Source organism: Cyprinus carpio, chromosome A9 (genome assembly GCF_018340385.1).
Source record: "Cyprinus carpio isolate SPL01 chromosome A9, ASM1834038v1, whole genome shotgun sequence".
NCBI classification, from domain to species: domain Eukaryota; kingdom Metazoa; phylum Chordata; class Actinopteri; order Cypriniformes; family Cyprinidae; genus Cyprinus; species Cyprinus carpio.
The window spans coordinates 27,588,648-27,607,195 of record NC_056580.1 but is presented as its reverse complement, the minus strand read 5'-3'; the positions used below and the strand labels follow the sequence as shown (position 1 = coordinate 27,607,195).

The 18,548-nt window shown below is 34.1% G+C and overlaps 1 protein-coding gene across 1 annotated transcript in view; it reads right to left on the bottom strand.

Moving 5' to 3' along the window:
- The window catches only part of LOC109095804 (RNA-binding motif, single-stranded-interacting protein 1-like), a 52,342-nt gene extending 48,446 nt beyond the window's left edge, over positions 1-3,896 (bottom strand). The window contains exon 1 of the mRNA XM_042764337.1: positions 3,431-3,896. Within this exon, the coding sequence (XP_042620271.1) occupies positions 3,431-3,484 (54 nt within the window). The 5' untranslated portion in view covers positions 3,485-3,896. The remainder of the gene's footprint in view (positions 1-3,430) is intronic.
- Between the last annotated feature and the right edge of the window lie 14,652 nt (positions 3,897-18,548).

Genomic DNA, 18,548 nt, shown 5'->3' with positions numbered 1-18,548 from the left:
TCAAAAAATGCTTGAAGAACTTGAGTCAAACTTGATTAACTTTGACGTTTTCAATAATTAGTACGTTAATATACACGTCATAAAATGCATAGTACTGGGTGCTTGTTGATTGTGTAATGATGATTTCCCTCCATCATTTTGGAGATCGCATTCTCATCCTATTTTTTTTCTGAGAAGTCACTGCTTCCCTGATCTCAGAGAAAATGCCCCTGGTTTCTATTTTAGATGAAAATAAACTTGTCTTCCTGTAAAGCACAATGCCTTTATGCTATTAGTCAAGCGTTCTGAGAGGACACGCTGGAAAATGGCACAGTTAGTCACGTCGCCGGTCAAGAGGGAAGTCCTTGAAGCGTGCTAATCTTTTTAAACGCTCACAAAATGAATGGTTTGACAGCATCACGTTTGGACATCCTAAACTGCAGTTCATGCCACATAAAGAAGTGCGTGAAATTTTCCTATCAGGCCAAAAGCTGTGTCGCATTTCTATTTACTTCAAATAAATAACCATATTGAACAACATGCACTTTCCAAGAAAACACCAAGTCTGTTTTTCGACGTCAGGACAGACCTCAAAAACAAAACAAGACAGCTCATCTGATCTTTGCATTGGAGAAACAGCCGTGCAAACAGGAAATGAGGCACAAAAATGTGGTATAAGTGTGGAAAGAGAATATTTTTGGGGGAGAGGAGAGTGTTTTTCCTCTAAGGTGGTCTTCTGCCGAGTGTGAAACCCACACATTCCCAGAGTGGAACGGGCTTTTCTTAGGAACTCAAAGCCTGTTTGTATCTCACATCTGTTTGACTATTCAGCTCGGTGGGGAGAGACTGGCTTCTTATCAGAGCACCGCAGACCTAGCCAGCCCATCATATCCGTGCTGGAAATACACTGAACTTCCAGTTACCGCCCTCACCCTGCGAGAGATGCTGCTCTGCTGCTAAACAGCCAATGCATATATGCATAATCCTCTTGAGTGACTACCAAACCCTTCCTCTTCCTCTTCTATTAAGAAGTCAATCTGCAGATAAATCAAATTTCATCATTAGGCGACGCACTATAAGCATGCCATTCACAACGTGTGTCTCATCAAGGCTTTCACAGACGCTGCAGGTCGAAAAAGCAACACTATTTAATCCCGTCATGATGCGCTGATATGACAACGTCACCTAAACCCGTCTAACCCAACCTCAGAGTCAACTGTAAAATAGTGAATCGCATGGAAACATAAGCAGGTCATATCTGACCCCAAAATCATGTTAAATATAACATTGCATTAAAAGCATTGATTTTATTTTCATGACAATTAAACACACTAGTAGCCTAAATTCTCATTATTGTAATGCAGACACTACTTTTCAGTTTCTTTATCAATCCTTTTATTCTTATGTGTTGTTACTGAGATATGTTATATGATAATGTTTCAATGTAAATTAGTTACAACAAATATAGCATAAGTAAAAAGTAATAGCTTTTTGGCATTAAAGTAAGGAGAATTTGAGAGGGAAATGTGTGTAATGTCATGAAAATGTTTTATTTTCTTTATGCAAAATCTAAAAATATGGCTGAAGTATGACTTTGACATGTTCGCTTACAGGTTACATCCAAAGGATTTAAAAACCGAACATATAACCACGAGAGCCACAATCAAAGTCAAATTAATTGTTTTTGTTTACAATTATGCATCATCCTCACTGTGTGCCCAGAATTTGCAAAAAAAACTAAACAAAAAACATCCTTAACAAACAATGGATGAATAAATGTTTCTATCTTCTACATTCTCATCATAAACATTTGCATTTTCTTTATGCATAATCTAAAAATAAGACTGAAATATCACTTGAACGTTGGTTTCACCCAAAAGACTTTATAACTGCACTTTCAAGAACATTTTAAAGTCAAACAATATTTTTTACCCGTTTATGATTATGCAACATTCTCACTGTGTGGCCAGAATTCGCAAAAATCATCCTTAACATCCGACGGATATATAAATAATAATACATTTTTATCAAATGTTTTTTTTTAACAAATCTTGTATGTTCTCATTGTTACAATTAGTCATTTTCTTTATGCAAAATCTACAAATAGGCTGAAATATGACTTGCATGCTCTTTTATAGGTTTCACCCAAAAGGCTTTATAATATAAGATTTTCCCTGTTTACAATTATGCAACGTCCTCACTGTGTAGAAGAATTTGCAAAATAATATCCACAACAACTGATGGATGAATACATTTTCACCAAATGTTTCTATTTTGTACATTTACGTTGTTAAAATTTAGAATTTTCTTCATGCAAAATCTAAAAATATGGCTGAAATATGACTTGGATGCAGTCTTTTACAGGTTTCACTCAAAAGTCTGCATTATTGGACATAACGAGGGCCACAATTAAAGTCAAATATGATTTTCACCTGTTCACGATTATGCAGCATCCTCAACACTGTGGCCAGAATTGGCAAAAATCATCCTCAACAACCAATGGATGAATACATTTCCAGCAAATGTTGCACGCTCTCATCATGTGTCATTTTCTATATGCAAAATCTAAAAATAATGTTCTTTTACACGTTTCAGCCACAAGACTTTATAACTGCACAAATATCCACAATAAGATTTTTACCTGTTTACAATTATGCAACGTTCTCTCTGCCAGAATTTGCACAAATAATCCATAACAACCAATGGATGAACAATCTTTTATCTTTCACCAACTGTTTCTATATTGTACATTCTCATTAAAATTTTCTTTATGCAAAATCTAAAAATAAGGCTGAAATATGGCATGGAGATTCTCAAGGCTGGTAGTGCATGTGAAATGCATGCATGCATGGGGTGAGATAGAGAAGGATTTAATGAAGGGTGTCTTACGTGCATCAATTCACCACTGTGACTTTTGACCTTTACAGGACGATAAAGCAAATTAACCAGTGAAACCAAACAGTCCATCAAAAGAACAGACAGGCAGGGCAGTGAATGTATATTCCCATCAGAGCAAAATGCATCGACGTGCACGAGACACGTAAAAACTTGATCAAGTAGAGGCCTATTTTTAAATTGGTGGGAGGGGTTTGAATGGGAGGGGAAAGGTGTGATAAAACTGTGAATGAGAGCCGGTGCCTTAACACAATCAAATTAAACCCTAGCACAACAAAAACACACCCATCGGAGGGGAGCATCTGATTGGAAGGGAACCAATGACAGCTATTCTTTATGGATTAGTTTCATGGAAGTACTGCTTTTGGACACTAGTAGTCTTTCATCCGTCAATCATCACTGGAACGTTCCATTTTTTGTTATTATTACAATAAAAGTGCAAATAACAGATTCCACAAACAGATTAGCATGGATAATTTTAAATTATGACTTTAAAACCCCACTTTAGACAACAAATAACCATGAGGGCCACAATTAAAGTCAAAGAAGGTTTTACCTGTTTACGATTATGCGACGTCCTCACCGTGTGGCCAGAATTAGCAAAAATCATCCTTAATAACCGAATATCCACTGACAGATGAATAAATTTCTACCAAACGTTTCTATCTCTTACGTTCTCGTGTATCCAGGAGGGTAAAGTTGTATCTCTGGCTCTATAAAGCATAGAGACTGAGCAGTGCTGTCATAGAGTCTCACTTTGACGTATCTTTAAGACGGGGGAGAAATAATAGGTGTTACGGAAGGGTGAGCAGCATATATCCCATGGACGCTCGCTGTAGTCGGCTTGCCCAGCCCGTCTGTTTCGCTCAGTTCATTGATCTGCGGTGACTTCTCCACAGAACTACACCTCCCACTATGGAAGAAGCCACTGCGATCTGTTTAGAGGGGGGGATGTGCACACAAGCAACACTTAAAAACATCACAAAACAGACTCTTCACTCAGACACTAATGCATATTGCATGTTAAGCATTCATGAATGCATTTACATCCACTGTATCATGGGCAACGCTCTGGTTTTAAAGCGAGAGGATATGACATTTTATCAACCCCCCCTTGGCTGCTCTTGGTTTCCTTTGGCCCGCATACTTCACATTCCTGAGTGAGGCCATTAGGTTTTGTGGTTTTACAATTTCATATGTGCTATATGGACTGATTTTACACTCCGTTTAGAATTTGAAACCAAAATGAGTGTACACGCATGAAAATCAATGGCAATGAAATATAGATATAATCTAAAAAAGGGCCATTTATAGCTTTTCGGTGTTATCTAACTGCAGGAAGAGCTGGTATGTAAACTGACACTCCTCTGGGGGTGGAAGAGCTGGCTGTGTAGTTAGGGTGAATATATATAAATAACCTTAAAAAGTGTATAATGAATAATGAAATTAGATTTTGTATTTTTTATGTGTTGAATGATGTAGGATCATTAAAGCTTTTTTGCATTGAGACAGAATTTTCATGACAATTAGACACAGATGGCCTTAGGAGTGCTTTACTTTTTCACATTTATTTTTAATTAAAGTAATTTGATTAAATAATATTTAAAAGCAAGTAATACAGATAAATATATTACATGGCATTTAATTTAATATATAATTAATTATATTTAATGTAATAAAATAGTGGGGGAAATGTATGTATGTGTGTGTATGTTGTTATATTATATATTTTTATATAATTTTCATTAAAAGAAAAATAATAAAACACATTTACATATATATATATATATATATATATATAATTATAAAGAGAATAGAAAATAAATAAATATAAATAATAAATAAATAAATAAATGTGTCAGGAGCTTCAGTACAGACACAGCCCTAAATTTTATTTAGGCTGATTTGTGAATGTTATTATAGGATATTAGTAGTATGGTTTTTGAATGTGAATATTTAGTTTTAAGATAAAAAGGTTTTATAAGTTTTATATATATATATATATATATATAAATGAAATTGAATACATTTTGGGGGAACTGTGTGTGTGTGTGTGTGGTGTGTGTGTGTACGTACATATATATTTAAGTAATTGTATTAAATTATATTAAATTTAATTAAAAGTTAAATAATATTAAATAAATTAAATATTATTTAAATGAAACATTATAATTATTACTACTACTACTAATACTAGTCTACAGAATTCATATTCTATTCAACCAGATTTGGCAAAATCTGTCCAAACATTAAAAAAAATAAATCAAGCAAACGCTAAATGTCCACAGCATAAAATCATATCTGTGTCCAAGTAAATCAATTAATGCGTTGATGTTTCTGTATTACTGACGACAAGACTTCGATATCTGAATTAATACTTCATTTAAACTCAACTCACACGAGAAACTATATTAAAACTATGACATAACAGATAAAAGGATGTCTGGCAATAACGTAGCGACCAAAACATGTGACACAAATGCATCCTCTCTTATATTTGAGCTTCTTCTTGGTCTAGATTTCAGCTCTGCTCAATCTGGACATTCATCAAGTGCATCAATAAAGGAGGAACATGCATGCTAAACACTTGATGATGCTTTTCCTTCACTATCTGCTGCAACTCATACATTTAGACACAAATAGACAGAAAAATGTAATTCTCTCAATGCACACAGCACGTCTTGCCTTTCTCCGTCGCTCTTGCTCTTTCTCTGAGGCTGTGATGAATGTAAGGCACGTCCTCACACCTAAACACTGCATTTCCTGTTGTCTTCTTAAATAACTTCCCCTGAGCTCATCAGTTTTCGATTTCACTCTGCTGTTTTGAATATAAATTTGATCTTAAGAGCACTGAAAACACCTTGCCCGGCTGTGCTTAGACATCAGTTTACGTCGGATAGTTAGGATGTAAATAGCTCATTTACAATCCCACAGAGAGCAGGAGTAAGATCTTTGCCCTTGGATTCTATCCTTTTCCTGTTTGTGACCAAAAATATCTGATTAGAAAACATCTGCTATTCATGACAGAGCAAACATGAGCACGTCAACACCAGCCACAGACCAGATGAGAAACAAAGCAGTCAGGCATCAAATATTTGGCTCAATTAAACACAAAATAGCTTCTATCCAAGCAGTGTCAGAAATTAACCAGTGTTTAGGGTATAAATACCACAGAAAGAGACAAAACATTCAAAATCAAGTCAGCTGAAGCATTTGAAGCAACAATAATTTAATGAATACTTTCATTCAGCAAGAATGCATTCAACTGATCAAAAGTGACAGTAAAGACATGTATAATATCATACAAATTTCTTTGTCAAATAAATGCTGTTCTTTAGAACATTGTATTCATCCAAGAATCCTGAAATATATATATATATATATATATATATATATATATATATATATATCTCAGCATATTAGAATGATTTCTGAAGGATCATGTGACACTGAAGACTGGAGTAATGATGATGAAAAATCAGCTTTGATCACAAAAATAAATTACATTTTACAATATATTCAAACAAAAACAACTATATTTTAAATAGTAATAATATTTCAAAATATAACTGATTTTATTACTTTTTTGATCAATTAAATGCAGCCTTGGTGCAATTTCATTACCTCAGCATAAGCATTCGGCTAATATTTTCATGTATTCAGACGTTTTCAAAACAGACAAAGCGATCCAGATGCGTTTTAAATTGTTACATAAGCAGAGAGGTGCGATAATGTGGTTTTCTGCACTCAAAGGACACTCAGGGTCATTATGCTGACCTGCTGGCACCTTTCACACTGCCGGGTACGTGTTTGTATGAATGATGGCAGCATGTCAACAGGCAAATATAGCAGAAAGGGATGATTCAGCAAAAGCAGAGGGTCAGAGAGCAAAAGAACAGAGAGCAAAGAGGCAAACAATTTATATTAAAAAGTGAACATATACATACACATATACATGTATATATATATATATATATATATATATATATATATATATATATATATATATATATATATATATATATATATATATATATATATATATACACACATGCATATATATATACACTGACCAAGAATTCTTCAGTGACCATATATATATATATATATATATATATATATATATATATATATATATATATATATATATATATATGCATGCAATAAATAGTTTCTTTATCTATCTATCTATCTATCTATCTATCTATAATATATATATATATATTCACATGCATACAAATGCAAGATAATGGCACATAAATGTTCGGTCCACAAGGCACACCTTTGTCATTTGCAACCACTATGTGTCAGATCGGACTTCACAGCTGACTATTACCTAAAATGTAGACTGGGAAGAGGACTGTGAGAGAGAGCCATTTGGGACGGGACCAAAGTCAAGCACGACCATCCCAAAAGACTGAGAGATGGAAAGTGAGAGTGACTTCACATAAACCCTGGCACAACGTGCAGCGATATTTAGAAATGCCCTGTCAAAAATATTGACTCGATATGCAAATTATTGAACATAAAAATCATCTAAAACAACTCTTATTTTCTGTTATTAGCATTTAACTTTAGACATTTATGCTCTTAGCAGGAGCATTCTTAGAATATCAACTTTCAACTTCATCAAAATTCAACAAAACAACCGCGTAATTTACGTTATCATCTTCATTGAGGAAAAACACAAAGTGGGAAATTATTTTATCTGCCAGGAACTGATTCCATCGTAAAAAAAAGAAAAAAAAGTGGGCATTGAGATCTGAAATAAAAGGTCTTGATGACATCATCTGAACTGGAAAGTCGTTTTAGATTACAGTAAGTTACATTAAATTTAGATAAAAGATTAAGAAGTCAAGTAAAATTTATTCGTATTATGCTTTTCACAATACACATTGTTTCAAAGCAGCTTTACAGAAAATCCAGATGTTAATGTTTATTATATGTTAATATCTTCATGCCTTATTAGGTGCATTTAGCAGATTAGAGCTGGACAATAATATAGTTTACGTTTTAGTACAATAACAGCAGAGATTTGCTGTATAGTATATATTGCTTTAAGTGAAAATACTGTATGTATACAGAAATAGTTGGACATACTTATAAATCCAACTTTATTTAGGGAGCTAGACGATATAGGGAAGCATGTTTCCACCACTGAATAAAAAAATAAAATACAAATAGACATAGAAAAGTATTCTGAGGAAAAACAGACAGAACTGCGAGAAATTATAAAAGAATTGCAAGATGTCAGTTTGCAATAATGTGTTTTTATTCCAAGATAAAGGAAAGGAAAGCTGCTAAAATGTAGCAATTAGATATTTATTTTAATTCCATAGTAGAAACAGGCTTCCATAGTTATAATATAGTTACACGCAGCTGAGATTTGCTATATAATATATATCTTGCTTTACTTGAGTGTGCTGTATATAAAGAAGAATGTACTTGTAAAGTACCAATACAAATATTTATCCTTTGCAATATCATGCAAAATGTGAATTAAGTCAATTTCGGGACATTTTTGTTGACATTGTATGATAAACATCCGAGTCCAGAAGCAAAACCAGTCAAGAACCGCTGGTTTACAATAGCAAGGATGTTTAACAAAATCTAGAGGAGCTTTAAACCTGCAGGAAAGCAGCCCACAAATCAGCCCTAAAGTAGCCCTGCTTGACACGGTACAGCTGTCCTTGCTGAATGTGCAAAGAAAACAAATGAAGAGAAAAGCGTTCGCCTCCCCCTCAGGCGATCAGAGCGACTATATATCACACTCCAACCTGCCAACATGTGAGCACACATGCATGTGCATAAATCCATGCACACTTAGACTGTCTCTGTACTGTAGTTACGGCGCCCTCCAAACACCTTTGACTGCTGAACGAGAAGCTTTTGAACTCCAATGCAACTCTGCGCCGTCTAAAGCGCCACGTTAAAGCGAGCGAGCAACTTGCCCAGACCACATTCTCGACATTCTCCCTGCCTTCCACCGTAATGGAGAAACATTTCAGCCTGTGACTTCCTATCTTGTTCAGTCTCGGTACATTTGCTCTGTATAAATAAACATTGCAATTTGTGCGTTGTTGAAACAGTGCCAGCATACGTACCTTCTTTCCTCTGCCGTCTGGCTCGAATCGAGGGCCCCATCTTCTTGGCGGGGGCCACATTGTAGTCGTTAACAGCGACAGCTTCGAGTTTGTCACGGCAGGCGCTCGCTCACTACGAAAGCAGTGTGTTTACATGTGTGCGTGTGTCTTGTCACACAGGAAGACGCCTCTTTCACACGGAAAGAGAGAGAGAGAGAGAGAGAGAGAGAGAGAGAGAGAGAGTTTGGATGTGTGCAGGGCTGGTGGGAACAAAACACTAGCTTACTGCTTACTACACAGTATGCACTCTATACTGCATCTTAAAAATAGTGCATTATGCAATGCTTAATGTTTCAAACAGCAGTATGTCTTATGAGCTCATCAAGATGCATAATCTTGATAATCTTCTATTGTACTCGGAATCTAATTTAAATATGTGGGTAAACTATCCCTTTAAGGTACACATTTGTATTAGTTATTGCTTTCTCCAGGAAAATACTCAACTTTTTGCAATCCAAGCAAACCCTGAGTCATGGAAATTGATGTTAAAATCGTGGCTGTATTTACTTCCAGTTCATTCACATCACATTAGAAATGAAAGTAGAAGTTGAGGGCGTTGCATTGTGGGATGCAGTATCCTGTGCAGTATACATACTTAAGTGGCAGTCATTTTTATGATATATATAGAGGTCAGGTTACCAATATAAATGCATATATATAGAGAGAGAGAGAGAGTGAGAGAATTTTCAATATAAAAATTAGACAATTTTACTTTATTCTCAGTATAAATTTACTGTTATTAAATATGACTCTGAATGGCTGATTTTAATCAGTAGTGCAATCAAAAAAAGATGAGAAAATGAATTGACCAGAAGATCAGAATGCATAGAATTTATTTGTGTAATTATTTTGCACATAACACTGCATTCTGAGATAAGCTTTACCAATGTAGACAACTTCTTGGATTTTAACAGGAGTGCTCTAGTTTCATCCAAATACGCTGGTGGCATTCAGTTTAGACATGGATGTTGTGCATGCTAGGTTGCAATCTTTAGTGTTTGGTTTTGTCTAAACTGGAATTTGAATGGGGCTCTGAAAGAAATCAAGTAAAATGAGACCCTCAAAAATTCACGTCTGTAATATGATTTGTGTATTTGCATGACACAAAACAACATTTCGCTCCCGCGACCCACACACGTAATTTTAAAATGATCACAACACATGAGACATTCTCCAGAATACATCTGAAGATTGAAAAATGACGAGAAGATGATTGTGATGGGTTTTTGTTGCATCAAAACCTGACAATCACAGCATTGATAATCCAACTGTCGAGTGCAATATTCATATGTAAACTGATTATCTGCAGAAAATGAGCATATGTAAATTGCTCTGAGGGAAAGACAGTGACACTGTGACATATCAGTTCTGATGCTTTCATAAACAGTGATGATGAATCCAAAGTAAATTAAATAAATATATACATACATACATGCATTAATATTAAATAGCTTTATTTTTGGATAATACAGTGAATGAAATACTTCTTATTTGATTATTTTGTCTTTTTATTTGGAACTTAACATACCAAAAAAAATAAATAAATTGATATTTGTGCAACAACAGCTTCACATTGTTAAAAAAGAAAAAAAAACTAAAAAAAAAAAAAAAAAAACGTATATATATATAAAACTAAATAGCTTTATTTTTTTGATAATGAGTAGATTAAAATGAATTAAATATATGTAAAATATTGAGTAAAAGCTTGACATTATGAAACACTTAAGTTAAAAAAAATATTAAGCTAATTTTATAAAACAAATCTGACTCTAAATTCACACTGTGATCTCACAGAATTTTACATTAATAAAGAAAGCTGCAATGTTTTTTTTTTTTGCATTGTCACGTTGTCTTACGTCATTCTCATGTGTAAATGGTATAAAGTCATCCTGTCCACTGATACCCATCACAAAAACATCTTCCGCTACAACAGAATCTCTACCAGCTGACAGATTTTGCTATATAGCGTCATCCGACAGTCTTCAAATAGCTTCTTTCCACGGCGAACCTATTTTTACCCCATTCAGTCTTCACATATTTACTTACACATTTACTGAATTGCCTGTATACACAAACTAACAAAGCAGGTCTATTAATACCAGACGAGTATGTGTGGCTCTCATTGACCTTGTCAGTTAAGCTGAAGGGCTTTTCCAGCTCTCCGCCTGTGCTTGAGAAGACAGGCCCTTGGCAGAGCGCTTCACCGCCGTGGTGGGTAGTATTGTGAGCCGGTCCCTCATTTTCCTCATGTCAAAAAGTTCCCAGAATGACTATCGTAGGAGAACAATTGGAATTCTTTCAGCTCGGAACACACATAATGAGGCCGCCGCGGCGCTGGTTAATTGTGTACATTCTGCTGCCAGGCAACTCTTCAGACTTTATTGTAAACATTGTATAGGGCTTTTTAAGGCCCTTCACAATGGCTTTGTTTGCAGGCTCTGTGTGTAATGTCCAATGGCAGTTAATGTGCCAAAACCCACCCCTCGATCACAGGCCCACCTACACTGACCAAAAACTGGTGATTTTTTATTATTATTCATATTATTGACGATGCATTTTTGAACACTGGTGATAATGCAACAGCACGTCTCCCTTGACTTGTAAATTTAACATGAATAAATTGTTACAGTTCAGCTGCTTCTCAAATAGCAGAATACAGAATTCCTAGTCCATTTCATGCATTCTCAAGAAAATGCAAACTGCAATCTCACAAAAACATGTCCAGGTCGCGTTTAACATCAAAATGCTGAATTTTTTTTATTTTTATAATATTTTGCATAAAGAAAATGAAGCTTATTTTACTACCATTTATATTAGTTGCACATTATCTTCATTACAATTAAGCAAAAATTCCCCTATATATCTCAGTGCCACAATGCAACTGAATATACATTTGATTTTTTTTTATTTTTTTGCACTTCCATTTATACTCTTACTAAAACTGTTTTGCACAGACTGTAGATAGATCTACTGATTGTTCACTATTGCACAATTTATTATTCTGCAACACTTACCAGATTATACTTCCATTTACATACACTTTTCTAAACCCACATGCACTTGTACTATAATGAAAATTGTTCAGTGACAATAAATTGAATTTAATACAAGCTAACAATGTCAATAAATGGCTGTTAAACAATAACTTTTATTTAAATCAGCATAAATTAAAAGTAAATACTGCTATGCATTACAGTACACACAATCTGGCAAGAACTGTGCTTAAAAAAATCATAATGCAAAAACCTTAATAGTCCTCAAACATGCTTCATTTTTTCTATGAAATAAAATATAATAGTGTGAAATATGATGTGTAGATGTTTTTGACACTTTTGACCCTTCTGATACTTCAATCTTTATTTTTATTTTTTGCATTTGCATTTGCATATGCTGTTCTAAACTATTATTCACTGAAATTTGTTTAACAACAACATTTGTCTAAATTACTGTAAATGGTTGTAATACAATCATTTTTATTTAATTCAGCACAAATTAAAAGCAGTAAAAAATACTGCTATGCATTACAGTAAGCATAATGCGCATGAAAATAATGTCAATGTAAAACCTTAATGGTCCTAAAACATGCTCTATTTATGCGGAACATAGTGTGAGCTATGATTGAAAACGTTTTCAACAGGTTATGTGAGTCCCATTTGACACTTCAATTAAACAGTTAATCACAATCAAATCTGCTCAAATTCAATGCATATGATTTGTTTGTAGCTTACGCTGTACATCATGCTGTAAACAGTCGAGTAGAGCGCCATATAAATGTGTTCTACCTCTCCACCTCTCAAATAAAGACAAAAGCTGTTGGCTTCCAGCCTTGAAAGAAATCAAGCTGCTGTAATAATAAAAAAGCCCGTTCCTCCCTTCCTTGTCAAAGCTTATCTTACAAAAGCATCTCAACTTGTTCCAAGCTCCTACAAGGGCATGTGCCCAAAAATAGCAAAACAGTCGACGACAAAAAAAAAAAAACAGTGTGAACTTTCTGAATCAGAAATGCAATTCTAATTACAAAAATAAGAAATGAAGGAAGATAAATACTGTGATTTCAAAATGTGGTCTATTTATTCTGGCCACTTCATTGTGGAGTTTATGGACCTGTATAACTGTAAGTATACTGCAGTGTTTGGAGGTTCAGGACACTTTTGCATATACTGCTGGCCTCACATAAAGTCAACATGCTATACAACAATCCAAAGCTTCATGGCATCTCATGTGCAACCCATATCTTGTCTGACTCCATTTGAGCCAACTGCTACAAATTAAAGATGCAAAAAATCTAATTTGATCCTATTTATACCTCCCCAAGTTCCTGGTCTTATTGTACACTATTCATCAGTGCATATTATTATAAAAAAAAAAAAAAAAAAAAGTTTATCCTTACAAAATGTATATGCTATGCAACTAAGTCAACTTTAATTTTTGGATGTCATCATTCATGCTAGGGATGCATGATTTGGGGGAAAATTAATTCTGATAAAAATTGTGATTGTTATTTAAAATGTGACTAAAAAGAAAAATTCCGGGTTTGCTGCGCTTGTTTGTACGGCTGCACAATTTGGCCCAAATGTGTGATTATATATCAATATGGCTATAAAACACTGTCAATTAATAATAATAATAATAATAATAATAATAATAATAATAATAATAATAATAATAATAATAATAATAATTCCCATTAATATTATTATTATCAATTATTAAGATATAATTTAAAATAATAGTAATAATTATTATTATTATTAATCAACAATTATACTTAACATTATTATTATTATTAATTAACTAAACATTTTCATTTTATTATTATTATTATTATCTCCTATTGCAACATTGCACTGTAAAATAAAAAGTTGAGTATTTAAGAAAAATCATATAACAATACATTTTTGCATTACTGTAAAATTACAATTTATGACCATCTTAATTAATTTTCAAATGTTAAATCATCATACTGTTATTTTGACTAATTTTTTTTAACGTAATATCCATGTTTTACTATCAAATCAATTTCTGATCAATAAAGGAAAACTTTCCTCTTCTTCCATATTAATAAAGCAAACTAGTCGGATCAAACAAGCAGCCACTGCACTAAATGTGACATGCAATGCTTTGATTGACAAAAATTTGTAGTGCTTAAGATTTATGTTTCCAATGCTTTCATAAAGCTCTGTGATACAGTACGTGACATGTCCAGAAGGAACTGGATCTTTAGATAAATGAAACCCAGTTAGCATCATATCTAAAGTCAGGCAGTATAATGGATGTACTCCACCCATAGAGTGCCTCAGTATTGATCATCTGTGATGATGTCTCTGATAAACAGCAGCAACCTTCCTCTCTGCTCCATATATCTCACATGCCAATTCTCACCTTGTTCTTTTAAACAGCCTTTTAACATGACTGAAATCAAGCCCTGTGAAAACGGCATGTCTTTTTAGCTTATTACAAATATTGGAGAAAAGAATATTAAAATTACAGGTCCACTAATATCATTTTTAATGGAAGATGCTGATGGAGGATGGTGTACATGAGGAAATATACTCCAAATTGAGTATAATATTTGAAAACATTACATGGCATGGTTTACTGTTAAATGTACTAAAAATATTTAGCTGATTCCACTAAATAAAAAAGAAAGCACCATTTAAAAGAATACAGAAGATCAAGACCAACCAATCCGCTAATATTTCACCATTTTTAAAAGATTATCGGCCAGTGACTTTTGTAAGGTGACTCAGTGACTTGACTGAAGAAGATAAAGAAAGACCTAACAACAGCCTCGTCAATGTAAAGAAAACATTTTCGGTTTTGTTTTGTTTTGAATTTGAAAGCGAGAGATTTTGAGTGAATATTGTGTTTAAAAATGTGTATTTAATAATATTAATAAACTAATAAATTAATTCAATATATTTAATCATTTTATCTTGTAGTTTATATAATTTGCCATGATTCATTTTAATTATCTAGCCTATAATATATAAGTATGTCAGCCATCAGCAGCCTGCTGGAAAAACTCATATTAATCCACCACATTATTTTTTAGTAAATAGAAGAATACGTGTTAATACATTTAATATTAAGATTTTTATATTATAATTTATCTCACTTGCCATTATTTATTTTAATTGTCTATAATATATCAGTATGTCAGACATCACCCAGCCTGCTGAAAAAAACTCATATTAATCCACCACAATTTTCTTTTATTATTATTATTATATACTATATCGGCCTTATATCGGTCATTGACCACCCACTAAAAACACCACATCGGTCAACCAACTGTGTAAACAAACAACCCAGCCTGTCTTCTCACAATTAAACTATGATTACTTTGAACTAAAAGACACAACAATGGCTGTTAATGATTCAAAAGTGTTATAAACGAACAAGTTCACAGGAGAATCGATCACAACAAAAGCACACTAGACCAGAGTTCACCGACACTGACTTCAGCGCGAGCGCGTCATGTCACAGGAATTCACAACGCGCAAAACACTGAATAACCTTAAAAACGACGACCACAAAGACTTTCAACCAGCACTGCATACAAGGCAACAACGATTAGCTCATATCTGTATCTGAATGCTCATATCTGGTAAAGAAAAAATGATTTAAAATGTCCGCCCGAAAGTACGCACGCTACAAACTTACTGACTACAGGATCGACCGATTCTTTAAAATAGCGCACAATATCCAATAAAACATGACGCACAGCAGTCGGATCTACAACATGAGGTGAAACTGATCCTCGTACCTTGGCTTGCAGGTAAGTGGGGTAATAGTAGGTGTATTGGGGGTACATCTGCCTCCACACCTTGCCCATGAAGATACGCGGTAAATGTAGACGCGGATGTTACTTCTGTCAGACCTGAAGCGCGGAGAAAAACCAACACCGACCGCTGCTGTCGACGTCCAAACGCGGGGCTGGTGTAGTGGGCGGTGGAGCTGCAGTGGAGCAGAGCAGACGCCCTCCGGTGCACACAAACTCTGCTCAACAGTCTGCAACACAGACTGATAAACAGCAACCAAACACTGTGCATCTAAAGCAACGTGTAAGAGTCTGTGATAAATGGTTCAGTGTTTTTAATCTTGCAGTATATGGTAAAAAAAAAATCACAAATGTTCTTGGCCTATTAAGAGGTTGAATTATTACTGCAGACATTGTTTTTTTTTTTTTAGGCAAGACATTAAAATGTATGTGCCTGCCCATTTTGTTAATGAGCCAAATAAAGGAGATGGGGGCAAGTTGTCACAATTTTTTATGGCAGTAAATATTATTAATTGACACACATAAACCTTAAAAACTTAACTACAAAAAATAAACTTTTGTATATTTTTCTCTTATTGACTATGAAAAAAACATGCTGACCAATAACGCGGCATATTGTCACTGTATCTGGGGTAAGTTGTCCCAAATGATGACTAGCCTATAGGCTTTTCAGCAAAACTGTAACTTTTTAAACAATTATGAAATACAGACAGATTTATAAAATGGCAAAGAGGGTCACAATAAGGGAATAATATCAAAATAAGTATCAATATCATGTAGCCAAATATTTCACTGAATTGAGCAAGCATGTTTCTAAATAGTAGATCTTGATTAAACCCTGACTTAATGCCAGTTAATGTGCAAATATGTTTGGACATAAATATAAAGTAATGACATCTCTCTAAGTAAACTTTTTAAAGTATAAAATATTAAATAATTATGTTTTTAATACATGACTTTATTCATGCCCAACAAATTACATTGAATTGTGAAATAAAAAAACAATAATAAATATGCACACACACACACACACACACACACACACACACACACACACACATATATATATATATATATATATATATATATATATATATAGCTAGAAAACATTTATATGAGGTTAAACATTCAAAGTATGTTTTACTTTTACATTTCTTTTTCAACACAGAATGATTAATGAAACAGCAAAAAAAAAAAAAGAAAAAAAAGGGGGGTCACTTAAGGGTATAAATAATTATCAAATGATTTTGACCACTGACTTTTAATGGAGGCTTTTTGACAGGACATGTGAGGCTAAAGAGCAAGTTCATGCTTCAGAGCATCTCCGATGGCAGGCTTCTGTTTCAGAGCCATCCTTATTTTTCCCTGTTACTTTATTAAATGCTGACATTAATTGGCATTAAATCACTGTTTTATCAAGAACGCCAGTGAATGATTTGAAACTCCACATGTGATATAATAATCTATGCAAACAGAGAGTTAAATGCTGCTTTCACAATATTTCTGCAGGCCTCTAGTTTGGAGTCCAGCCAGATGCTCGTGTGAGTGACGCTTCCTGTTCAGCTTCAGGAGACAGGAAGCATCACGCATGTCTGAGCGCCCCGTGAAGAAGGGTTGGACCAAAGCCTGCTGTTAAAAGCCATGAGCGAGTGAATCCCCTTAATCTAGACGACAGAGAGAAAGAGAAGGGAAAACGATGACTAAAGCTATAGTCATATAATTAGGTGTGTTATGTACCTGAAATTAAATGTTTCAATGAATAGCTGTCCCTTTCCAAGTTTACATGTGACCATTGTCTTAACTGCCTTGCAATTAGTCTCAGACGGCACTCCCACAAACCTGTCTGATGCACATTGTGCAAAAAAACAGGACTTTATTGCTTAAAACTTTTTGATATGCATCAAACCAGTTCAGAGCAGCTCCTCATCTGTAGCTCTTGCTTTTGCATGCATGTTTTTGTTGAATGTGCAGTAATCACAGAATTAGACACAATGTCGTCCTGTATGAGGCGTGGGAAGGGCCTCTTCAGGTCACCTTGTGTTTTTTTTGTTTCCGTCCTGCCGCGGTTCCTCTGCCCTGATTCCAGCTTCCAGATGGAGCCACATGACACAGTCATTTATCATAGAAAAATACATACAGTAATTTATTGCAATGAGACATTCATTTGCTTTAAGTTCAACAAGAAATTGTTCATATTTTCTGAGTGAAACAGGATATTATCTAAGAGAAATGTTGATTTTGTCAATTGTGAATTGTAAGGGAAGATTTCTCCATTCATATACTTATGGACCATCTTTAATAATACTAATATAATACCTTGCCCAGTGTTTGGTGTAACAACAAGTTCAGGTGAGTAGAGTTTAATATAGAAGTCCGTTTCTGCCACGGTATAAAACAAATAAAAAATTAGATATAAAGTCAGAAATGCAAGTCATAAATACTGTGAGATATAAACTTGCAATCCTGAAAAGAAAAGTCAGAATTGTGAGATTTAAACTCACTATTGTGAGAAAAAAGTCACAACTACTTTTTCTAAATTGTTTGTTCTATGGCAGAAACAAAAAACAATTGCGAGATGCAAACTCAGAATTCAGTGAAAAAAGTTAGAATTGTGAGAAAAAAGTTATTTATTTGTTGCAATCTTTTTTTCTCAGAATTGCACATTTATATCTCGCAATTCTGCATCTATATGTCACAATCCTGATATTATAATTCAAATTTTTTACTTTATATCTCAAAATTTTAAG